The 27,508-nt window shown below is 27.9% G+C and overlaps 1 protein-coding gene across 1 annotated transcript in view; it reads right to left on the reverse strand.

The window, feature by feature from the left end:
- Positions 1-3,364: 3,364 nt before the first annotated feature.
- The window catches only part of LOC107440398 (uncharacterized), a 43,881-nt gene continuing 19,737 nt past the window's right edge, over positions 3,365-27,508 (reverse strand). Inside the window, exons 3-5 of the mRNA XM_016053305.4 lie at positions 14,333-14,563; positions 4,905-5,075; positions 3,365-4,815 (exon numbers count right to left, since the gene is read on the reverse strand). Of these exons, the coding sequence (XP_015908791.1) occupies positions 4,004-4,815; positions 4,905-5,075; positions 14,333-14,563 (1,214 nt within the window). The 3' untranslated portion in view covers positions 3,365-4,003. The remainder of the gene's footprint in view (positions 4,816-4,904; positions 5,076-14,332; positions 14,564-27,508) is intronic.

Genomic DNA, 27,508 nt, shown 5'->3' on the forward strand with positions numbered 1-27,508 from the left:
TAGATGAAAGTTCCAAAATAATTGTTGCTACATAAAATACAATAAATTTGTTAAAGTAAGCATCATTTAATGAGAATATTTAAATATTTCAAATTTCCACGTTAATTATCGAAGTAACATTAAAATTAAGCTATTCATCATAACACAATACATTAGCAACTCCTATTTTTCATTTTAATTGTCTATTTCTTAGTAAATTATAAGAATTTTAACGAAGAATTTACATTTTAAATGAAAAAATATAGATTTCTTGTATATTTTTTCCCGAAATAATTGCACTTCGCTGATACAACGTAATACATTTAAAATAGACTGATTTCAAAATATTACGATTCATCAACTACAATAATTTTATAGCACAAAATTTTTATTTTTCTTGTGAAATTTTAACACAAAATTTGCATTCGAAATACTGACTTCATGTATCCGTATAAATGTAAGTTTAAAATTAATTGTACTCGGTAGATAAAATACAAGAAATTTTTTAAAGTAAAATCATTTTAAAGTGTTTGTAGGCATTATTTAAATAATTTAAACTTATAAATTAATTATCCATCCAACATCAAAATTAAGTTGTTCATTATAGCACAATACAGAAACAACTCCAATTTTCCATTTAAGTTGCTGATTCCTAGGTAAATTGTAAGAATTTTAACAAAGAATTTTCATTTTAAACTAAAGAATGTGGATTTCTTGTATATATAAGTTCCAAAATAATTGCACTTCTGGGATACAAAACAATACATTTGAAATAGAAAGGCTCTGTTGTACTACGAATAATTAACAACAGTAATTTTCAAATAGTTTACGTTTTATGTAATTACCATCAAAAATAATGATATAACCATCATAACATAAAACAAGAGCAATGCGTATTTTTCATTTTAATATTCTTGTGAAATTATACGAATGTTTACAAAAAATTTGCATTCTAAATCCAAGAATATTGATTTCTTGTATCCGTGTAAACACAAGTTTCAAGATAATTGCACTTGATAGATACAACACAATAAATTTGTTAAATTGTCCAAAAGTATTTTTTCTTAGAACTGCAACGGACCTCCTGAAACTCATAAGTGCTGTATACACACAAAAACAATTTACATATTGCCGACTGTAAAGTGTTTCACAAATGTAACATGACGCAGCAATAAAGAAAAAAAAAGAAAGCAAATAACAGCACTTCAAAATGAAATAAAAATATCACAAGATTTCTTTGACTAAAGCAATTGTTAATATTTATTTAACTCGATAAAAATTCATCACAGATCCTATTTTCCAAATACTTTGATAAATGTTATCGTACTTTGAAGATAAAGATTAAAATGAAAGCTTTAGATTGCAAAGAATAAATCTGAATGATATTTCTTTCCAGTTTTTAAAACGTTTAACAAAAATCTTTCGAGATTTTATCTCTGAACTTGAGAACGCCTGCATTCTCAAAATTTATTACTGGGAAACACATTTTTCATGACTATAAAATTTATCTATCACCTACATAAGCTAGTTTCTATAATTGACCTTTTTATATCAATCGATCATATGATTTTTTTTAAATCATGCGGCGTGAACTAGCAATCACTAAGTTGAAATTCAAGTTCAAGTGTTTAGATTGCTATACTATATCAAAACACATTGGCATTGTTACTGGATCAAATACAAAGAATTTGACGTTCATTATATGAATAAAACAAAACAAAAAAAAAACTTTTAAAATTGTTTAATGTGTTGTAACGAAATATCTAAATAGCATCCGAAAATATTGATAGTTACAAATATATTTTAAATTTAACCTATTTATAATATTTTTACATTGGTAAAAATATTCGTTTCTCTAATGAAATTTACCAACATTCACGATTATATCTTAGGGTAAAACTATCGTTATCAATAATCTTTGCGATATTATAGTTTTTATTTATTGTTGCAAAGATATGGGACATGAATTCACGATATATAGTCAGAATAATTTTTCAAATATCTTTACCACGATGTTCACAATATATCGGCATTACATAAGATACGACCCCAGCAGTGGTAAATGTTCTTTTTCTGTAAAAACGATTTATTTAATCAAACGAAGAACATCTGGGATTTCCATTACAGCAGTGTTTCCCAAATTTATGACTTTTGTGTGCCCTTTCTACATTTTTCGTAACGCTGTGTACCACTAATAAAAAAAAATTTTGTATTTTTTACTATCAAAAATAGCACAAAAGTTAAAAATCACAACTGGCTGTTGACACCACCAATTATTATTTGCTAACTCTGCACAAAATAGCCAATAGAAAAATACGTAATCGTAAATTTTCTTGGCTATCTTTGTTTTTAAGTGAAATTTTCGCTTATTGCAAGATATTTTGCATAATAACGCGTACCCCCGGTAAACTGTTCCCGTACCCCTAGGGGTACGCGTACCACAGTTTGGGAAACACTGCGAATAGAGCATTGATTGATGAATACTCATTAATAAATTACGTGATTGCACAGTTAAAATTCTGTTAAAAATAATATTTTGTTTCAATATGTATAGGATATTATAACAAATTCATATGAGCGCCATAGACAAGTCATGAAAAATTAAAATTAACTCATAAAAGAAAATTAATGCTGATGTAAAACACTTTCAATTTTTAACGATAGCAGTTTTTCAATTTTTTTTTAATATTTATCTTTTAGAAAGTTACTTTAGAGCTCTAATTTTTAAAACTTTTCATTTCTAGAAATAACTGTTTTTATTTTTTATTCTGGGAGTGTCCTGTTAATTTAACTGTCGTATTCTACATAGAAAGATCGTCAAATTTAGTTGAAGTTGGTCCAGTAATTTGCTCCTGTAGTAACGATTTAAACCGTTAATTTTCATTAGAGTAGCTTATTAATTTTTTTATTATAGCAACTTTATAAATTTGTCAATATAAACTCGTGGGTACATAATGATTAAAAAATTTTAATAAGTGTTACTATAATGTTGCAATAATTAGAAACAATGTATAGAACTAATTTTTTGTCTTTCTTTAAATTCTAAGTACAGAAAATAAGAAAAATTACTATTTTCCCAGCATAAAAAATTTATGATCTCACTAATAATCATCGTGTAACAAAATAAATTACCCAATTAATATTTTTAAAGGTATATAAATAATTTTGTTTCTGGAACAAAATAAAAAAAAAATTCATATTTTCTTATCACCTGCTACCAAATTTGTAAAATATTTAAAACAAAAACAGTTTTTAATAGTTTTTTTTAAAACTTTCGTATTTGATTAACAACATGAAATATTTCAATTATATTTTGAAACTATGAAATCATATCTACTGTCATGAGTATTTTCATGATCTGCATTGAATATTTTTTAAGAATATCAAGGCATCGATAATCTATTAAGCTTTCATTTTATTTATGATACAATTCAAAAATTTCCAAAGCTTTACTAAAGCTTGTAAGTGAAACTGCGATATGTAACAAGAGGCTCTTGAATAATAAAAGCCTAAAATCTAAAAAAAGGAATCTCATTTTCAACTAAAAATTCCTAATGAGTCAGATCTATTTTCACAGAAATTGTACTTGCTTTGGCATCGCGTTTTCTTTGTACGTGTTATGCAACTCAAACTAACAAAGTCAGCACTGTTCACCGGGAACACGTTCGCAAAGCTGCTCCAAATCACAGTCAATAACATTGCTGAAATTACTGCTTTTGGAAAACAGTTACTTGCATCTGCAACATAGCCCGTTAAGTCAGATGAGTTCTTTTTGTTCAAAAAATGAGTACAAATATTTTTTTTATCTGTAAAAAGGATACTTTATTTCCATGAAAATGTTTATCTCACATTTTGCAATTAAATGCTTCATGTTATAATGTGCTGAGGTTAAGAAATACATCAGTCACTAGTACCTTCTTTAAATGCTAGTTAAAAAAGTATCAGGTTTGAAATTCGACCTGATAAGTAAAAGCTCAAAAAATAAAAATGATTTTTTATTTTAAACAAAGGCACTAATACTTTCTCAGTACGGTCTCCATACATCAGACTGCAACGACGACGGAATCGTAGTTACAGGTACAGAAGAATCAAATATGCTCGAACTTGCAGTCGTAACTTGCAACATAGAACTGTAAGTTTGATCACGCAGCATATTGGATGAGGTTGGCGATGAAAAAGACGAAGATAATGAAATAGGCGTCACAGGTGGCGTTGATAAATCAGCATCCAAGTTGTCCAACGAAAACGATGTGAGCATATTTGATGAAGGCGAAGACAGGATATTAGTAGCCATGGATAGAGGACCAGGGCTATAGTCTGTGGGTGATAATAATTCTAAACAAGGCATCTGAAAACCCGATGAAGAAGTTGCAGTAAAGCTTGACGAGGACGAGTACGATGGTAGGGTTGTCATTGCTGAAGCAGTCCGATTCATCACACTAGAAGACACTAATGCAGCTGTACCAGATTCACTAGTGTCTAAATCGAAAGATGGGGTGCTTGAGTAATATAAACTCTGGTATTCTGTTGAAGAACTGAGATTTGAAATGGTAACAGGGAAATCTGAAGACATGTTGGAGGAACTTGGTATTGGATATGGAGATTTAAAGTCTGCTGTGGACAATGACGTCACACTACTAATAACAGGTGGGAGACTGTAATGGAAAGGTTTCTGTGGTTCTAAATCCAACTTTAAAGACGGCTTCACGTCTTCAGATCCAGATACAGTTGAAAGAGGGTCATAGTACAAATCCATTAGCGACATATTGCTCACCAGCTGTTGAGGAGTTGTAGATGGAGTTGTAAATGAACTCGAGCCAAATGGACTGGTAGATACTAGAATAGACATGAAAAAAATTAGTCAAGTATGCTCATAAGAGAAATAGCAAGGGCGTAGTGCGTGTAAACAGAAATTTGAAATTTACCTGTGCTAGATGATGTAACAAGAGCATGCAAATCGGCTTCTGATTGCGATGTGTAGCTGCCTCCCGATACGGAAGACGGTGTCAATTGCGTTGGAAAAAGTGGAACAGGTAAATCATTCCATGGAATTTCAGGAAGACTTGTGGGTTCAGATGTGGTACTAATTGAAGCTCCTGAAAAATACAAGATCCATGAAAAATCAAGTCATTTTTTATCAAAAGTTTCTTTACATAAGTTGGATGGTATTTTAAAAGTCCGTTACTTAGTATTGTTTAAAATATAGTGCATTTAAACTATCAACTTCTACAGGCAGACTAAGTTATTCAACCCAATGAGTTGTTTGATAGAAAGGTAAGGATCTTAAAAATTGTGAAAATGCAATTTTCACAAATGTTATAAAATAATGACGCAATATATAATGCCCCGAATTTATCTTAAATAGATTAGATTCAATAGTTGTGATCAATGGTTCAAATCCAATGGTCAGGACACATTTCTTATTCCTAATCTCACCTTTAAGTCAATTTACCTGTTTTCTAAGAGAATAGATGATAACCAATGCAAAAAAAAAAAAAATCTTTAATGAACAACGCGAAAGTAAAAGAAAATAGGGAAGACTGAGGAGGAGATGGATATATGAAGTTAAAAGAGACCTCGAGATCTTGAAAATACGAAATTGAAAAGCGAAGGTACGAGACAGATTTTCTTTAGAGTAGAATTGTTAGGGAGGACATGGTTAATCATATAACTGTAGTACCAAAGAGAAAGTAAGTAATATAAGATTATATTTCGTATAAGATAATGAATAAAATGTCATTATAAAGTAATAAGTTCAAGTGTCATTAGAAAGCAATAGGTAATCAGGTATCTTTCTTCAGCTCATATACAGACTTGTGAAGAGAGAGATGTGTAAAGAGAAATGCACTGAATTGATGAGATGCACTCGTTATTGATTAAGCAAATATACAATAAAGATAGGCAGAACATACAATATACATGACAAGAACAACTTAAAAAAACCTATACAAACATAATTTATTTAAAAAAAAAAAACTGAAACAGAAGTTTGACGAAAAATTAAGACATCAGCTTGAACTGTCTTTTAAACATATTTTGTTAAGATTAGTTCTAATTTTGTTAATATTATTTTTTTTCTTTCATTTGAATAAAAACTTTATTAGCTAATTCCTACATCAATTTAGGTAATACGATTCCTATCTACTCTGTAACAAAAATTAGTAAACAAAGCGTAGCAACTTGTAGCAAAAGCCCAAGCAATCACATCCGCCCTATGGAGGTATCATTTAGAGTCGGTTCAGTATCCTGTAATTTAGTAGCAAGATGTTGACACATTGATATGAAGTATCAACCTTACTATGCGTCACGGAGGTTGAATCAGGAAAAATCGTTCTTTTTTGCATTTAATGCCGAACCCTTTCTTCAGTGGCGTCGTTTTTCCTGCAATTAAGTAACCTTTTCGGAACATACCAACCGCACGCCACTTTTTGTTTTTGTAAAATCATATTTGAAGTATCATTTGTAGATACACCCTTAGAAGATGCATTTTTTTCTTTCTTTTTCACAATATCCCCACCTGTCTATCATTTATATATATTTTCTTCCTCGACTTCGAAGCTCGTTTTCTTTAGCGATTTTTGCGGTTTCGTGCGGTAGGGCAGTGGCGGGAAAAGAAAAAAAAAAATAGAAACGGAAATGGCTTTTTTGCGATTGTTTTTCTCCGTATTCCATCGGCCAGTTTGGAGCCTCACTTAAATAGGCGTTGTTTTATCCGTGGGGGCTGAAACATGAAACGGTTCACTTGTAAGCAAGTAGCAGAGTTGGCTCAGTAAGATTATTATGCACCCTTTAGTTCTCCCAAAAGGAAGTGCCCAGGGAACCTTGATCTTCAAAGAGATGGGTTTATTTTTAGGTATTAAGGGATGTACCCGGATATTCCTACAACATTGTAATAACGACTGCCAGCATTTTCAATGATGGCTGAACTAGATCGGGAAATCATTCATTAACTTGTAGCAATCTAGGCTCTAGGATGAGTTATAAGAATACTTTTAATAACCATTTCTCTAAATACTTGAAAAATAAACTGACCACAGGTAATAACACACATTTTCATTTACTTACTTCTATTCCAGAAATAATGAGCTAACTTTAAGACCTAATGACTATCAGCTAACATGTGGCTAACAACTCTAACATGGAACCTATCAACTAGTGGCTCAGTAAAGCTGTAAATTTCGGTAAAATATATTTTTTTTAAAGAATTACTTCGTAGTTTCTGGTTCTAATATTTGTTGTCACTCATCATTAACGTAATAACTAGAAAAGTTCTATGCAAGATATAGGATTCGTGGAAAATAAATTAAAATTTGTGCAGGAATAGGTATGGACTCTAATATATTTTTACAGCATTAATTTTTTATGTTAATGCCTTCAAAAGAATTTTATTTTATACCTCCAAAGAATTTTACTTTTTTTATTAACAATGAAAGTCCTGAATTCAAATCCGAATTCTGTGTTTAAGATTTGACTGACGAAAAAAATTCGAAGGAAGTTCATGAAAAGGGATATCTTAAAGTAACTTTAATTATCCCCCATTTTTTTTTTAAAAAAGAAACAAATCAGTTACAGCTATTGTATTGCATTCATAACTATTGTGGTAGCTCGATAACAACTTACAATGTAATAACTTTGAACCATATTGCATTCTGAAATAAAATGTGTCAAAACGAAGCACAAAAATTTAATTCAAAAGTTTAATGCACCATATTGCATAGAGAATAAATTAAGAGATAAGTTGACGAAAAAAATTATTACCAGTAACAATACTTTTTGTTCTTCACCTATTTAGTTTATTAGTAATTCTTTTTTTCTCGAGCTTCTAAAGAAGATGCGAAAATTGTAATAATATTTAAAATAGGATAAAAGCATATTTTACTTATGTGTGTTATGTTGGGCAACAGTGCCCAAAACAACCCTTGAGACAATCCCGCTTCCTTTAAAGTTTAAACCATGCAGTAAAACATTTTCTGATATCACCAGCAATGCTTACTGGAAGCAAAGGTGTAGTAGAGGGGATAGGTCAATTAGTGATACCCCATTTTTTCGTCAATTATGACATTTCCAATTAACAGCAATTTTTATTTATCGTAATTTTTTCCTTCATGTCCGTAATTTTAAAATAAAAATCAAACTTAAACTATAAAATTGTTTTCGTTCTTCGTAAGGTGACAAGGGATCGTACTTAATTTAAATTCCCATTGGATTAATGTTATGTATGGATTAATGTAAGTGCCATTGCTCAGTATTGCAAATGCCCAAGTATCACTGATGTTTTTTTTTTAAGATTAAGAGCCACTGTCCGGGATACCCTACGTAGTTAAGTGCCATGCATAATTTATTTATGTAATAAATATATTCTAGTTGTGAATCTAATCCAGATTCCAATATCTCAAATTTAATCTTGGCATAATAAGTTTCATTATATTATTCTTAACCAGGTAGAAGCCCATAGCCAGGATGCTTGATTGTTATTAATTGCACCCTCACTAGTCACCGAGATGTAATTCTGTCCATTGCATATTGAACTCTTTGCAAAACTATCGCACGCCTTCTAGAAGTGTAATTCATATACTGTTATAAATGGGGATAGTAACTGAAGCAAGTACTAAGAGCAGTTCATCACTAACCAATCTAAAAAAAATACTAATGTTCCTTTTTCTTCGAATTTCTAAAAAAAAAAATCCTAAAATATTGTTTCTAAAGATACATGGATGCTCAATGATCAGCTGTCGCAGCGATAAAACTTATCTACCATAACATCATTACTACTCTAAAAATAAATAAAAAAAACTTAGTTATTGGTAATATCAAAAGGTCATTCGAATGTCCTTTTTAATATTTTCTATGAACTACAAAGACAAATAAAACAAAAACCGGTCCCTCGTTAACGCAGATGCTGGGTCCGCACCTGTCGCGACACTGTGTGCCTGATTGGCAAAAAGGATGAAACGGCACGCGTCAGGCGCAAGGACATATTTATTGTTCAAGTGAGAAAAAAAAAATAAGAGACAAAGCTTCAAAAGCTGAGCATAAAGGAGTGGTCAGTGGCTTGCGGTTGAAAATTGAGCTCGCGTGCCCTATGTTAAGTCAAATTTTATCTATTTCCAACTTTTTCACAGAAGCAACATCTGGAAAGCGAATGCTATTTTCGTATGATCAGTATCAAACGATAATAATCTTGAGCCCTAATGTTCTAAAACATGCTTTTTTTTTTTTTTTTTCATTTTTAGAAATTTCTGGGTAAGAAGGAATGGGTCAAATTAAGTAACTTGCTCATGGGTAACTAAAGAAATTGCATTAAAAAAAAAAGGGGGGGTAACAAAGGATGAAATATTACAATTTGTTGTACACAAATGAAAATACTTAAAAGCATGCAATTTAATAATGTAGTTGATAATGTTATGCTTAAAGATGGAGAAATGGAATATAATACAACGTTATAAATTAAAAATTATTTGAAAAGTGAAGTAAATTAATTTTTCGTCAAAAACAGATATATCAGGAACACAGTTACCAGTTTACATTGTTTTTCTTTCTGTATCACATAGTAAAATTAAAAAAAAAAAAACCAACTAAGAATACTAACATTTTAAAAAAAGAAAGAAAAATATATGCGTTTACTTTAATGTTCTATTATGTTCTGTATGTATGTATGTATTTAATGCTCTAATCCATTTAATGCTCTAATCCATTTAATGTTCAACAAGAAATAAAATTTAAAAACTCTCGTATTTAGTTTACCTAAATTTAATTACCCTAGTATCTCTATTAATAGATTAAAAAATACCTATAATAAATAATATTAATATAATATATAATAATAATATTAATATAATAAATAATAATAATAGGAAAAAAAGCGTTTACATAAAATAATATGTTGAAAAATTAGAAACCTCCAATTCTTAGTATTTGATCAGATTTGGGAGAGAAAAAAACTTATTGATTAATATTTGGATTTCGAATGATAATATCAAAAATGTTCGATATGTAAAATTACATATACCATTATCAAGTTTAATAAAAAGAAAAAAAATATCTTGCCGGAGAACAATTATTTAAAAATTAAATATGCTATATTAAACCTAAACTTTTAAAAAAATTATTAACATCCATTAAATTAATTAAATATTTGTTTTTGAATTTCAGAAATAATTAACTATTTTTTTCAAAAAAGAAAAAATATTAAAAAATTTAACTAAAGGGTTGATTTTTGATTACTTTTAAACAAAGATTTAAGACAACCTAACCTGAAGTAATGCGTAATAGAGTAATTTAACTTTTTAATAATTGTTGAGTTTATTATCGCATAAAATTACAAGCAAATTTTAAATGTTATGCCTATTCATATATCTAGCGAAAAGGGAAATAAAAAAATATAGTGAAAACTATCACGTGAAAACCAAATTCAAAGCAACTGAATCAGAAGGGGGAAAATGAGTAATAACATTCTAATTAATAATTCCAATTCTCTAATAATTAATCCTCTGATGTAATAGTTTCATTAAAGAAATAGTTGTTCTTTAGCATCTTATTATAAATAATACAATTTAATAAGAAAACTTCAGATAAAAAATTATAAGAAAAGCTATATTTTTTCCAAAATTTTTTAAACTTCTGCTAAGATATCTTTCTCATCATCATATACACATTTACCGAAAATACAGAAAGATAACCGTCTATTAAACGAGTACATCCGTGTTTTCAACTGCTATTTCCGGTATGTTGAACCAATAGAAGAAATCTTAGTCAATTCTCAGTGTGGAAGCGGTCATCTGCATTTCAGAGAAATTATTCCACTCCGTTAGCATACGATGATCGACCTTTCGCCAAAAGAATAAAATAAAAAAAGGGGTAATTGACACACCCAAGAAAAAAGGTCGCCAAGAGCAAGATGATTTCTATACTGGACAGCTGACTCACTTTTGGGTTACAGGTGAGGAAAATCACCAAGGGAATGAGGATAACAAGTGGCAATAAGTCCAGTGGCGAAAAAGTTTCTTGGAATTTGCTTGCTTGATTGGCAAGAGATTACTTTCCATTTTGAGATATCTAGGTCAAGCAGGTGGGTTTTTTACTCCCGGACTGCGAGAGAAATTGCATGGATTATGAGTACGGCTTATTATTCAGTGAAAGAAGGAAAATATAAATGATTCCTAACGAATCCTTAATAATAAATGGATATGACTCAACAAGTTTTATTTTAAGATTGATTTGATTCCTTTCAAGTAGTTCATTAGCATTTTTTTTAACTCTTACGACGAATTTAGCTGCTAATTGTTTTATACATGTGATTGCTTTATTTTATTATTTTCGCAGAGTAAACGATCTAATCTACACAATTTTTATTCATAAGTTCACATCACACCAGGATATACCATATCAGATTCTGAATGAAGAGTCACATGATGGTTATTTCTCACAGACGATCGAGTTCAATTTATAATTTATTTAGATTTCAAAAAATAATAAAAAAAATAAAAAAATGAAGTCAGGCATATAATGTTTTAAAGAATTACAGCTTTTGTTATTTAAAAGTGATTAAAAGAATAATTTTAAGACAACTGCTCCAAAAAATCATGAAACGTTACCGATCCTTTCTGAATAATGCAAATGCAGTTAATTTCATAAATTAGGAAATCATATTAATATTTATTTTAAGAGATTCCTCTTCATCTCAGTTGGGTTTAAAATTACAATTTAACGGTAGAAAAAATGAAAGAGAAGATTTTAAACCCAATATTTTTATTTTAAATTAATATTTCTGCCACTATTTTTTTAAACTAATACCCTGCGCATAAATTGTATAAATTGATGACTAAAATCTTCCCGAATTTCTTACTACAATGGAAAAGTTGGTATAAAATTTGGTCTCAAGTCAACAGAGCATTTAAAATTTAATGCAAGATGCAAATAATAAGCCTTATTGAGAATAAAATAAATTTATTATGTCTCAATCGTTGTTTAAATGGATTTATAAAGTAATTTCAAATTTTAAGTTAAAATTTAGACTTAGGTCTAATCGTCATACAGTTTAGTTTATATAGTTTAAATTAAAATTTATGTCTAATTTGAATTTGTATAATAATTTAAAATTTTAAATTAATACTTCTGCCACTATTTTTATAAACTAATATCCTGCTCACCAATTGCATAAATTGATGATAAAAATCCTCCCGAATTTCTTACTCCAATGGGAAAGTTGGTATGAAATTTGGTCTCAATCAAGAGAATATTTAAAATTTAACGCAAGCAACAAATAATAAGTTTAATTAAGAATCGTAAAAATAAAATTAGAATGTTTCAATCGTTGTGGAAATTGATTTGTGTAATAATTTAAGATTATTTGAAATATTAAATAAAATAAAAAACAAAAAAAAATATTAATTTACAATATAGAGCAAATAATTTTATGTGATTTAATTGTTATAAATCTTTATTACCTTAGGCAATCTATTTGAAATACATGTATTAGAACGATAGTAAATTGTAATAGTACATGTAGATAAAAGAAATCAATATTGTAAAAGATTCACTAAATATACAGCTTCATAGATATATAAATATCTAGTTTCGACCTTAATCAAAACATAAAAATATTAAAAAAGAAAAAAAAACCTTTTTCTATAACAAAAAAAAAAAAAAAAAAAAATTACACAGTGTGTTTTTGAAAATTAGAATATTAATTTAAAAGAAAATGAATTTTTTTTTTCTTTTTCTTTTTAGTAAAGAGGATTTTGCAAAATTGACAAAAAGAACTCCTTCTCCAGAACAAAAAAAAAAAAAAAAAAAAAAGAAAAGAAAAAAACTAATTACACAGCATATTTTTGAATATTTAAATATTAAATTAAAAGAATTGAACAACAGTATTTTTCAATGAAGTGACAGAAAGCAGTGCAGGTAACACATAGTAAAAAAATATATCTAAATGCGAAGTCAAAACATAAATATTTATGAAAATTAGGATGATAAAGTAAAAGTTTCAACAGCATTTTAAAGTAAAAAAGTTAGTGTAAGAAATTAAAAAAAAAGAAAAAGAAGCAAGTTTTTTAGAATATATTCGACACTAACAAAGTAAAAAATGAACAAGATTCTTTTAAAAATAACAGTGACTTTAAACAATGAAATTATCTGTCAATTTTTGCTCCACCCCTTATCAATCAAGTCCTTCTGAAGGTTGCGATCGGTGGATGATTCAAGTATTAAATGCGTGGGCTGACATTACAATGCATCGCTGACCCACGGCCCACAAAAGTTTGCATGCCGGATATGACATACCGCGTTCCGCTCTTCTCTCTCGTTTTGATCATCGTTTGTTTTTCTCATTTTCCTGTTATCTTCATAAGAGTTTGTTTGGTCTTTAACGAGATTGTGTTATCTCGCCAAATAGGAACAATACAGATAAAAAGTCGCCAACATTTGAAAAAAACAAAAGAAAGGGGAATTTGTTTAGTTCTCTTTTTCATTTTAGCAATGTTTTATTTTATGATTTCGGAGAAAAAACTGATAGAGTTGTAAAATGACATTTATAAGACGTAATAGCTAGATAAATATTATACGGAACACTACTATGAGGTACTAAGCATTGGAGATGTGGTTTTTTAAATGAATAAATAAATTTCATAAATCATTTCTTTAGTTATGAAAATAACTAAAAAAGAAGAAAACTAGAAAATAATTAGAAAAACATTAATCTTATGTTTTAATATTTGACGAATATTTATTTAAAAAGAGTTTCGCCAATTGCAAAAAAGTTAAATTTCTTAGGCATTTTTGTTTATCATACTTCTTTTATTTCTATTATTGCGTCTTTTTCAACTTTCAAAAATTTATTTAAATATGTTGGAAATTAACAAAGCAGAAATGAGTTTAACATAAAAGTTACTTAGTGTCGTGCTAATTGTGCCACTTTTAATGTTGAAAACTTACAAATTATTCATTTTAATCACCTCTGTTATATAAATTATTATTAGTTGTAATAGACTACAATCATAGAGGCACCGCACAGCACATAGAAAAACAGCTAAAATAATTTGGTGACAGATTGAAATCCTGTTTTGGATATACTGTTTAACAAACTTAACAAAGATAATTTATTTTAACTACTTTTGGGGTGGGAATTATTATTTTACTGTAATATTCGAAGTGATTTTGTTAAAATGTATATTCTAGAGTATGCTAGGCAAAATTTACAAAAAATTTTTCTTTTAACGCTTGTTAAAATAAATTAAGTTCTCATCAAAATCCAGTTTTGGAAAAGATTGCAGAGCATTTTGGAGAAGCAATCACACCATTATAATAATTATTCAAAATATGATTTAACTTATACATAATAAATAATGGATCTTACCTGTTGTAGTTGTAGTGGGTGTTGTCGTCACCTGAGGTGGGAGTTCGACAGGATTCCACTGTCGCTCTTTTTCTTTTTTAGGATAAGGATCCCTCCAAGAAGATTCGGGTAGAAGCATAGGGAGCGGGGGTGGTTCAGAGCCACCTCTAAAGAGTGAATCGACGTTTGGAGAACTACTTCGACTTCGACTACTGCGAGAAGACACACTTTTCATCTGTACATGTGGAAAACCTAAAAAAATTTTAGAAAAAAAAAACATTGAAAGGAAATCTACCCATTATAAAAAATTTAAACTACTGAATTAGAGAAAAGGGATTATTTGCTGAATGAATCTCTTAAAACAAAAAGTTAATAATTAAAAACCTACATTAATTAACTAAATAATTCTTACACAACAGTTCTTTCATTATTAAACCGAATCGGTTTAATTGCATTACAAATTACATTAACACTTCTTTATTACAAAGATTTGCAAATTCTTAATTGGTGTTACAATAAATATATTAAAAATAATAAAATGCTGCAGCAATACCATGCATGAAGTTATAACTATTGCGAGACTATCAAAAAGTTCAATATTCTGTCATTTTTTATTTTAATTAAAAATTCTAATTCCATTTTGTAAAAGAAAACAGAACGCTTTTCATTTACACCACTTGTTCTATGTATGAGATCGTAATAGCAATTTGAAATTCACATCGTTTTCTTTTTAAAATGAAACGAGACAAATTCTAGCTTATAGCTCACACACAATTAAATAATGTTTTCTTTTTAAAATAAAACGAGACAAATTCGAAATTATAGTAACGTGTTCATAATTAATAATAAGATATTTTTAAATAATATAAGGGATTTGAAAAAGCGAGAAAGGACAAATGGGACATCCTGACAATTAATTATTTTAAGTTAATAGTTTGAGTTTTGTGCAAAATTTAAAATTTTTGTTAAAATTACAAATGAAGAATTTCGTAAAGTTTAGTTTTAGAACAACAATTCAGATTTTAAATTGAAAGTGAGACCAGCCACGTGACAGCAAAATGACTAATGTAATCTTATCTCAATTGCAAAAGGAACTCAGAAAAATGAAATTAAAATAATTATTGTTCTCTTGTGCTTCGAATTGTCCAACACAAAAAGAATTTTAGGTAATAGAGAGAACTGAAAGAGAAGAAAGGTTAGGTGTTTAGAAAGCGTTTTACAAAGACCAGCTGTTCAAGGTTAAAAACACCGAGGCAGGTGGATTTTGAAAAGGATAAAGTAATCGAGATAGTCAAAAGCAAAAACATACACAGTTTATGGACTCACGGATCCCCTTAACTTTTCAATTCGAAATAACACAAAGATTATTTCGAAGCATCATTTTCACAATAGAAGTTTTCTTAAAAGAGTTGTAAAAAATGAAAAAATTATGAGAAGAAAAAAAAAAAAAAACATTTATTTAACCAAAAAGCACACGGTGAGGAAAATCGGTAATATTCTTTTCGTCTGTTTTGCTTACATCCTTGTAATTTAGTCTGTTACGCTTACATCTTCCTCTCCCCAAAGTGGATATTATGTAAATCTATTTACATTATTCCCATACACGCATCTAACTGAGAATTATAGTAAATAATTATATTAATTTATTGCCATTCATTTTTGGTAAAAGAATGGGATAAAAATAGTTATTAGAGAGAGTTACGTGTTTTTCTAAGAAATGAAATACTTTGGCATGATTTATGTTATTTAATTTTTAAGAAAAGAACAGGGTGAAGGTGTTATTTAAAAAGATTTATTTATGCAGTTTTTTAAAATATAAAGTATTTTTACAGGAATTATACTGTTTATTTAATTAAGACCTTAATATTTTTAGTTAAAATCTTAGTTTGAAAAAAAGAGAATTATTTCAGTAAAATTGAAATGAATTTTTTAAAATGAATTTTAGCTTTAAATTTTGAATCATAAAAAAAATAAAAAAATAATTTTAATTGATAATAATAAAATAAAAAACATTTTTCGTCAAAAAAAAGTACTACGTCTTAATTTTGAGAAAAATATTATTTTAAAGTAAAAAAATCTGATTATGTCAAAATTTGATTCCGTAAACGAAGAGTTAAGATAGCCATTTCCGTAGCTTGTAATTTTTAAAATGTGTTTAAAAAAACAACATTACCTGAAAAAAAAAACTAAAAATTCTAGTCATGCTTTTTAACTGTAGTTAAAAATCTAAAATTTAAACTCCCCAAAAGAAAATATGTAAATTGAGACAGAAAATGAAATAAACAATTCACACATTATTCCCTAAAATACAAGTGTTGAATTTGAAAATACTTTTGGTATAGAAATAAATATTAAGATCTGACAAACGATTTAAATTTAATTCAACTCAAATTAATATTGCTCAACTTCCAGAGGAAGTAAAAATCCCAAACATTTCAAAAGTGATTTCAAAATTTCATCAAACATAGAAATCATTGCATTTGCTTGTGGTCAGGTGAACTTTATTAAACATTTCTTCTTATATTAGACATAATTTAAATGATAGACTAATCACAGTCCATAAGACCACGAATATTCAACAAAGATGGCACTAAAGACAGGAAGACACCGCGCCAAGTCTTACAAGCCAAAGAACGATTCCCGGAAGATGACTTGAATTAGTATCTACATTGCAATGCATGCATAAATAAAATTCTATTGGGAATGCCAAGAAGGTAGTTTTAAACAATCAACACATGTAGCCTAAGGCGACAAAACTGCAACATCCACAGCGAGGCGGCCTCTCTATAAAAGGACGTTAAAGGCAAGGCTGTTATGAAGTCATTTCCGGCGAGCAAGATGCTTAGGATTCCAGCCCACTTTTTTACATTAAGAAATTTGCGGGTCGTTTGAGCCGAATTTCACCTTAATTCAGGTAGTGGGGGATTGCATGAAAGTGAATGTGAAGGGCAGTTTTACCGGTTAGCGGTAAAGGTGTGGAGGAAAATTTTTGAAGGTAAGGTGGCCTTGCACTTGGGTGAATTTTTGGTAAGGTTTTCGCGGAAAGGACAGCGCAGGGGGTAGCATATTTTGTGTGTTGTCAAACAAACGATAAATTAACTGAAAAGCGTTAAGTGTTTTCCGTTATGGTCATATACAAATGATATCCTCTTTAACTCTTATGTCCAACGTTTATCTTTAAGAACTGTATGAAAGTCAATTTCAGTCTATATCACTAACAAATACTTTTGGAGTAGTTTTTATATTATTTTATTGATAAATATATATTTTATGGAGTTACGTTACTAATTTTTTGTATTTAGAGCTTTAAGTGATTCTTAACGTTCTCAAATTTTCAATAAAGCTATGATATTAGAATTTAATAAATTCAGGAATATTTAGAGTGTTGAAAATTTTAATTTCATAATTAAGTTCAATAAAATAGATTTTAGACACTAAAAGGGAACACAAACTATTCAAAAATATAAATAAGTGACTTTATAGATAAGGAATTCATATGTTGACATGGGAGGTGAAGAAAATATATTCTTACTCCAGGGACGCCGATGGGACATCGCCCCCCTTCTTAAATATATTTTTTTCTAGGGTTCTAATTACAAGAAAAAGTTTATTTTGATGGGTTTTTTGTTAGTGCTTTTTTAATCTTAAAAAATAGTCTTAAAGTTATTAAAAAAATCTATTAGATTATCGGATTAATATTTGTACTAAAATATGAAATCTAAAAAAAAAAGTAGTTTGAAATTTTTTTTTCATTCGTATTCAAAAATGTATCAATAATTTATTTTGAAAATTTAAGATATTTCAATAATGAGTAATTGTTTCTCTTAGATCTAAATAACTGCAAATAAGTGCGAATTTGAAATTTTTTTTTGTTGGAAGTATGCCGTGCTTAGAAAGTTTTATCTTAAACACGAAAAAAAGACATCTGTGTTTCATGCTATATTTCATAATTATAAATTATTAAAATGCTGAATATAATATTTTTAACTTATTTTGATCTAAATTAATACAAAATAATGAAAAAAACAAGAAAAATATATTTTAATAAAATCTTGAAAACACGGCTCACTGATGACAACAACAATGAAAATAAAGTTTTTTCAAACTACTTTTTCGGATTTAATATTTTAGATTAAATTTAATTCTGATAATCTAACAGATTTTTTTAGAGACAATTAGACTGACTTTTATAATTAAAAAATAACAAAAGATATTTTTACTTGTAATTAGAGAGTTAGGAAAAATATATATATAAGGTACACCAGTGTCTCATTTGCATCAAAGGATTTAAACATTTTAAGGACCAACTATTAAAATAATGTGTGCTTTTAAATTTAGAGAATTCATAAAAAACTAAGCCGATTTTTTAAAATCAATATAATAATAATACATGTTAGTAACAGTCAATTCAAAAAGCAAATTTCGAAAAATCTTTATAAAATCCAATCCAATCATCGTTTTAAAAAAAGGTTCACTTGCATCCAAGTTAAAATTTTTACATTTGAAATAAATCACGTGATTATGAAATAAAAATTAGAGATGATGAAGTATATGATTAGTTTATGGTGTGCGGCATGATCATATTTGTTACTCAAAGTTTAAACTAAAATAAATTAAAAAGATAAATAAAATCAAGCAAAAATAAATTAATCAATATATACTTAATATATTAAAAACAGCAACAAAAAATAAATGCTGCTTTCTCTGATTAAAGATTCGGATATGGAAATAACAATTTTAAATTATCTCCCATAAGTTTTTCTTAAAAGAAAAAAAAAGCCACAAAAACATTTCAGAAAAAATGTAAGCAATTATTAGTATAAATAAAATAAATAATGAAAAAAAAATGCACACGAACATATTTTGCAGCTTAGTCAGTCTTTTTATCTAATTTTCCATCAAGTTGATCGGGTAAGCTAATTTTCTTGAAAGGTAATATTGTTCAAGAGCATTTCTCTCCTTTAAAAAAAATAAACTTACAACAAAAAAAAATGAGTCAATAAGCTTCCGCCCTTTGTCATGTAACAAGGACGATGAATCGACCACAAAAAAAGGAGCGGAGCTTTTTTAAATAAGGAAGAATTAATACAACAGCTTTAGTGGCATAAGGAAACGAAAATGCAAATTGGAATTTTGGATATGGTCCCCGAAATGTTTAAGTGATGACACGAAATTTCCGCAACTTAACTCATAAGCGGGAAATTAGAAGTATGAGATTGTTTTCCGCGCAAATCATTGCTTTACTGTTTCGCTCGCGATATTAAAACACGTTGCCTCATATGATAATTAATTTATGGCAATGACGGTAAAATAATATTAATTTAATTATGATTAATCTCTTGTTGATGAACTAATCAGTGCGCAAATAGTTTGCATAAAATGTATTAGAAAGAAACCAATGTTAGCAAATATTTTTATTAATAGAGTAGCTGAAATAAGTTTTCTATTCATTTTTAAAAAGAGGAAAGTAATTCTAAACAAGAAAGGAAACTTTCTTTTTTTTGCTTAAATATGAGAAATGCGAAAAAGATAGCTTCAGCTAGCTTATGCGCTTAATGTTAATACAATTTTTCTTTAAAAAAGAAAAAAAAAACGCTTAAATATAGTATTTTTTTATTACAACAGTCATGGCTTTCTAGAAACATTTTCAAATATAATGTGTATAAACAGCAAAATTTAACAACTCGTACATTCGTATTTTGACAAAAAATAAATAAATACATTAAAAAAAATCCTTTAAAGTAAGTAATCAATTGTAACAAACTTAAAATAAATAATATATAACGAATAACTGATTTCGAACAGAGACTAAAATCATTACTTAAATACGTTTTAATTTTTTTAATTTAAATTATTATTTAAACAATTATTATTACCTATATTAGTAAACTTTTACAATTTTCGTTTACACATTTCTTTTAGAATAAGTGAAAGCAAATAGCAGTTTCACTTTCACATAGGTAAAAAAAAGGTGAAATTATAATTCAAACATTGGCTTAAAGCATTTTTAGTTAAAAATGCATTGAACCAATGTTTGAATTATAATTTCACCTTTTTCCTTTGCGTTATTTATGCTAATCATGAAACGGATTAAAATGTCGGTTATATAAAACCTTAGTATTTTAAAAATAAAAGCGTCTTTGTTCTTTTTCTTTTTTTGGTTAAAAAAATTTGAATAGAAAATCCATTACTGCATTGTTAGAGTTCTTCTTAAAATACAAAAAAGAAAAAAAAAAAAAAAAAAAGAAAAAAAAAGAAAAAAAAAAAAAATTTTAGAATCTGTTATCGATTTTAAAAAATTTCATTCAGGTAGAAATATTTGGAAGTATTGCCAAATTGGCGATTTATTTCTTAAAAAAAAATAAAGTAATTGTAAATTTCGAAGTCTAGTCAAATCTTTTAACAAGGTAGCGGAAATAGTTAAAAGTTTCGGTGAAAAAGCATTGAAAAACACCCTTCACGGGAAGCAAATCACGGGTAAAGCTAATTAAGGTTGAATTATCATTTTCCCCACCCGAGGATGATCCTCTTTACTATATCTAGAAGAGTTTCAAGAATCGTCAAAACTCTTCTCAAGCAAGTTTACAGTCTTATTGGCGACTTGGCGTCATTAAAATAATAGAGGACAATTTTAACGGAAGATTATGAAAGGATGCATAGCGAAGAAATTGGAAGAAACAGAAGAAGCAAGTTTGCACGATTTGTAAGCAACATATTTGTTCCAAGAAAAGCAAGATGTTGATCGGCAAATTATTAGATCGTGAGGGGAATGATTTATAATAAAGGAAGGGAGAAATGCGCATGCGCCAGGTTAATTAAAGACTCGGCGGCGACTTTTGAGGAGGATACCTTTAGCTTTGGGTAAAGAGATAAAGGATTTCATTTTGATCGTTGGGATGAAGTATATTTTGGATTCGCCAGTAGAGTGAGCTGCGGTTTCAGATAAATCTTTCTGCCAGATGTGTTCGTTAAATGTTTTTTCTAAAGAAACAATGAAATTAGAACCATGGAACAGATAAGTACGTATTAGGTAAAAGCTGAAAAAAATATAACGATAGTGTTATAATCACTGTATCCTTATTGATCTAAATCACGAAATACCTAGGCAATATTCTTACTTATTTTATCAAATTAAGAGTAGAATAAAACAATTTCAGAACCATTCCATAGAAAAATCACATTGTTTTTTTATCAATATCTTCAACAAAATTACTACTGAATTTTCTAATGCTATAATAAGAGAAATCTTTATCCAAATTAGCGATATCAAATCATGGCTCTTTACCTTCCAAAGTAAGAAAGTCATGGAATTTTTAAATGAATAAATTTTGACAAAGAAAAATAAATGCATAGAATTTTTGTAATTAAAATTTCGCGTATTCTATAGGGATTTGAAATATTGCATAAATTGCTAAAATATCAAATCAAATTCCACTACATTTTCTCAAATTTTTAGAATTTTGGTTTAAACTTGATAGATATCAGAATTGAAATCTGGTGTAAGTCCTTAAATTTATGAAACTTGAAGTGTTCTATACGTAATTAAATGTGAATGTAGTGAAGATTACAAAATATTAATGTAAAAAAACTACAAAATATAAATTTCGACAGGTAAAAAGCTGCAATCTTCAATGAAATATAATTTTAAATTTGTAAAATTAAGTCCACTAAGACGTTTCGTAAATATACGATCAATGCAGAGATATAACTGAGAAATTTTTTTTTTCATGGAAAGAAAATACTATTAAACATGCTTCAGTTAAGTGAAGTTCATTTAGAATGAGTAAAATATGAGAAAAGTAAAATCATAAATAACATTATAAATTACAGAAATCAATTCCGTAAAAAATAGACCAACTCTTATGAATGAACTGTAAAATTGCAAAAATAGAATTTTGTAAAATTATTATTTTTTGCATTTATCATATTAGCCATATTTTGTAAAAAGAAAAATTAAATAAAAAATAAAATAAAATAATTTTCTTAAAATTTCTATAGCATCTTTTTTTTCCACTATTCATAACTTTGCAGCATTATCAAATTTTTAATTTCACACAACATTTAGATTTTGATCTTTAAATTCAGGTCCTTGCTCTGATATTTCTAACAGTTTTTTATTATGTTTCTTTTATTAGTTTTTATATTACTTAAGATTGATCTGTTGGTGTTTTGGGATGGGAAAAAATTCATGAAAACATGACTGAATATTTCGTAAGGAATATTTTTGACTACGTTAAACTTCTAAGCAATTAACTGAATTTTTAAAAGCAAGAACTGCTAAATCTAGATCACGTTTTCACTTTCACTTCGCGAAAGAATAAAAAAAAAAATATTTTATTAGTCCTCAATTGCTATTTATTCAATTGTAGTATACTCTTTGGTGCGCGCATTAAAAAAAATATATATATTTTTGATTTTCAATGCGTGAAATACGCTTGTTAACAGAGTTAAAAATATCTCTAAATCCCATGTTAAACATCTAAGCAATCAACTGAATTTTTAAGAGCAAGAACTGCTAAATCTAGATCATGTTTTCACTTTCACTTCGCGAAAGAATAAAAAAAAAAATATTTTATTAGTCCTCAATTGCTATCTACTCAATTGTAGTATACTCTTTGGTGCGCGCATTAAAAAAAATATATATATTTTTGATTTTCAATGCGTGAAATACGCTTGTTAACAGAGTTAAAAATATCTCTAAATCCCATGTTAAACATCTAAGCAATCAACTGAATTTTTAAGAGCAAGAACTGCTAAATCTAGATCACGTTTTCACTTTCACTTACGAAAGAATTAAAAAAAAATTTTTTTTTTTGTTAGTCCTCAATTGCTATCTACTCAATTATAGTGTACTCTTTGGTCCGCGTATTAAAAGAAAAAATTCACACAAAGAAAAAGAAATAATAATATTCTGAGATTTTTTGTACATTAAAAAACTTAGAAAGATAACTAATAAAAAAATATTTAAGATAATAAAAAAAATAACAATTTTAGAGTTCTGATCGCTAATATTTAAAAAATATGAATCAATATGAAACGAGTTTAATCTGATTTCATTATAATTTTAAATTAATAGATAAGAAAGTAATTTAATAAATAAAACATTTAATAATGAAATAAAAAATTTAAATAATAAGATTATTAAAATTTAATAATAATACAAACATTTATTCAAAGCAAAACTATTGTAATTTCAATATTTTTTGTATAAATATTTAATTTTACATTTATTAATATAATAATCTAAATATTTATTATCTACTTAAATTAAAATCTCATTTTAATAAATGTTCCCATTAAGCAAACATTTCCTGCACGAGCTTAAATTCAGACAAACTGTAAAAAGAAAGATACAGATTACTAAAGTAAAAGAAAATTCCCTCTTGTCAAATACAATTTATATAAACTCTTTAAGAAAAGAGGAAAACGTATAAATATCTTTCATTCAACACAAGAGCAAACAAAAGTATTGCACCCTTTATAACACATCCACCGCAATCGCCAAATAGAAATGTCAACGCCACCCCGAAGCGATCTTTCCTCAAATCTTTCCGCCGATTTTAAAAACAAGAACATAATTAAACATGAAAGGATAAAAAAAATCTAAATATCACTTTTAAGTCGATTAACCCGGGGAGGATCCCAGAAAAAAGCGCGACTGCGAGTCGTCGGACAAGACAAAACGATTGCGCGTCGACGCTGCAAGAACGCGTTTCTCTCAGCCTAGTTCGGCAATCATGCAAACATTGGGAGTAAATCGCGACTTTAGACTATAACTGACAATAGATGAGGCGTGTGAAATGCCTAATCGTACGTTAAAAACATAATGAGATTAGTCAGTTGAGTCAGCAAAAATGAATAACAATGTAATAAAGTGGATCCTGTGATTTTTTGATGAAGAGACATTGGCGCCTGTAAAATATTCTTCATGACACGGTTAGTACACACGGGGTGAAGAAGATTTTCATTGATGAATGGGAAACTAGTATAAAATTTAGTATCACGATATTGTTTTTTCCATCCGTTTTGTTTTCTCGAAAAGTCTTAGTATGATTTTATTTAATCGAATTTTATTCATCAAAAAATATTTTCAAAAAATCTGCCATACTTATATAACTGTTACCGGCAAAGTATGAACCGCCGGCATTCTATAGAATGCCTAGGCCAGTGATTCTCAACCACTGTGCCGCGGCACTTTTGTGTGCCGCCAAATTCTTAAAATGTGCCGTCAAATATTAGAAATGATACAGTAAAAATTATAATGCTTCTTTTAATTATGAGTAAAGTTTAAATTAAAGAAAAGTGTATATTATATATATATATATATATATATATATATATATATACTTTTTATAATTTTTCCACGCTTTAACCACGTGAACATCTTTGTCGGCGATTGTATTGTCTCTGACAATCTTAAAATAAGATGGAAGTGTTTAAATTGTATATGACACATAATTTTAAAAAAATGTTGTAAGAACTAATCATTAAAGTAAGCTATACAATTAATAAACAAATTAAGAAAGGATAACCAAAAAAAAACAAATCTATCAAAAACAAATTAACAAAGGATAACTAACAAAAATTAAGCTAACAATTAATAATTAGCAAAAAAAACTACTTAACAAGAAATCACAAAAAAATAACAGTTAATGTAAAAAAAAATAACAGTTAATAACTACAGAAAACAAGCTAACAATTAATAACTAGCAAAAAAATAAATAACTGTTACTAACTAATAAAAAATTGGTCGAAAGAAATAATTAATCCCCTAATAAACGTGCTTTTGTAGTACATATTATTTTATTTCACATTCAAAATTATTATCACAAACTGTTTAACACAGTGTAAAATAGGTAATTAAACAAATTTTAATCTAATTTTTTTCATTGTGTGCCGTCAAATTTCGAAATCGTTAAAAGTGTGCCGCAACAAAAAAAAAGGTTGAGAATCACTGGCCTAGGCATTGTATATAATGCCGGATGTTTTTAGGCAAGGTATGAAATATGAGAAGTATTACATACTTTCTCTAGGCATTGTATATAATATCTAGGCATTCTATAGAATGGCAAATGATATTTAGGCAAAGTATGAAAAAAACGTCTTGATGAGGTTTTTATGTAAATGGTGTGCATTTCTCAAAAACAAAAATGTTATTCTAAAAAAAAAAAAAAATGAGAGTGCCATTAAAAAAAGTTTATTCAAAATCCGTAAAGAAAAATGAAAGTTGTACAAAACATAATTTATGCCCTTCTTATTAAGGGAAACAAAATTTTCATACAAAAAAATAAGAAATTAACCTACTTGTTGCAACATGATTGAATTGAATGACATTTTGAATTACATTTCATTACATTACGAAACGAATTGGAGATGATGCATTTTATACTTTGCCGATTTCTCATTTGGCATTCTATAGAATGCCTAGGAAATGTGTGAAATAAAAATAGTTTCATTCATTACCTGCTAGTTATATACAATGCCTAGGCATTCTATAGAATGCCGGATTTCAAACTTTGCCGGTAACATATCCATATAAATATATTATTCTATATAATTTAATAAAACGATATTAATGTCTGTATTCTCAATTAAGTGGTGTTTCAATCGGTCTGTAGTGCAGTGGTTCTCGAATTTTTTCGGCTACAGAACTATAAATAATCAACCTTTCTTTCGGTGAAATTTGACTTAATAAATAAAGTTTATTAAGATAATTTTGAACGTTATAACCAGTAAAAGACTATTTTTAAATATATAATTAGAAGTATGTAGATGTTTAATTGTTTCTATTATTAATAATCTTAAATTATGTTTTATGTTATATACGTCAGTTGAATATGCAGTCCTTATACTATATCTAGACTAATTATAAATTTGTGTTTGATGTATATACATAAGTTGAAATGAACAAAATAAGACAAATTATGGTTTACTTCGAAAAGAAAACTTAAAATAACTGCGATAAACGTTGAAAATAGTTATTAGGGAAACATATATCTTTATTAAAGGTATTAGTTATTTTATTTTGATTTAAAAAGCGTAATGAGAAATACTAATGCAATATTTTATAAATGCTTGTTCATTAAATAATTTCTTAAATATATTGTTATTATAGTATTATATTTTCTTTCAAAAATGCCATTTATGCTCCTTTGGCATTTTACTTGAAATAATTTCAGCAAGGCAATCGAAAGATTAAATAAATTACGAATCATAGGTTGGATCTTAATATAATCCGAGGTACCAAAACTTAAAACTGATTATTAAATTATTAACTCAAGAAAATTATTAATTAAATTATTAACTCTTAAACGGAACCCTAAGGTTCCGCTGAACACTATAACTAGCAGCAACAATATGAACACTATGTTTGATATTGTTGCTGCTAATATTAAACAGCAGTCTCTTTTGGAAATCGCTGGACTTAGTAGAAAATTAATATTTTTTTAAGACATTTGATGAGAATGGGAATTAGATAAATTTTATCACGTTTTCAACTATAAAGGGAGATTTTTTTTATAGATATTTAATCAGGTTGCGCAAAGAAGTTGTTAGAGTATACAAAGGATAAGCATTTCTGCGAAATTATCGATTCAGAAGTTATTTCAATATGTAAACCTCTTTCAATTGTTTTGCCTATCTGCATTCCATTAGAGTACGTTTTAAACTTTCCTGATTAACATTGTATTCTTCGCATAACTGTTACTTATATAATAGTTATCTGCCTTGGAATCGAAACGGAATAATCAGTAACACTATGGATTATCTGAATCAGATTTTTTTTCTATTTTCGAAAATAACAAATTTTAAAAACTTCTTGAAAAAAAAATGTCTAACGATATAATAAAAAATAAATAACCCGATGGTCATTCAAATAGAACATTATTTTATAAGCTAAAATATAACTGAAAAAGAATTAAAAGAAAAAAAGAACAAGAAAAAAATGTAGAGAATTATGAAGAAATAAGAAATTGTTATAGGCGGTATAGGAAAATTAGAATCTCGTAATACATAATAAATATGACAGAAACTTTACGGAGTATTTCTTTATTTCTATAAAAATCAGTATTTTATAAATAAATTTCCAGCAGAGTTGGTAAACCTGTATATAATTTCTCAAATGTATAAATTTTACAGAGCAACTCTTTAATATATGTAAAAAGAATATGTAAAAGAAACGTAAAAATATATTTATTT

The sequence above is a fragment of the Parasteatoda tepidariorum genome, chromosome 1 (assembly GCF_982258835.1).
Source record: "Parasteatoda tepidariorum strain Cologne lab strain chromosome 1, Ptep-v5.0, whole genome shotgun sequence".
NCBI lineage: Eukaryota > Metazoa > Arthropoda > Arachnida > Araneae > Theridiidae > Parasteatoda > Parasteatoda tepidariorum.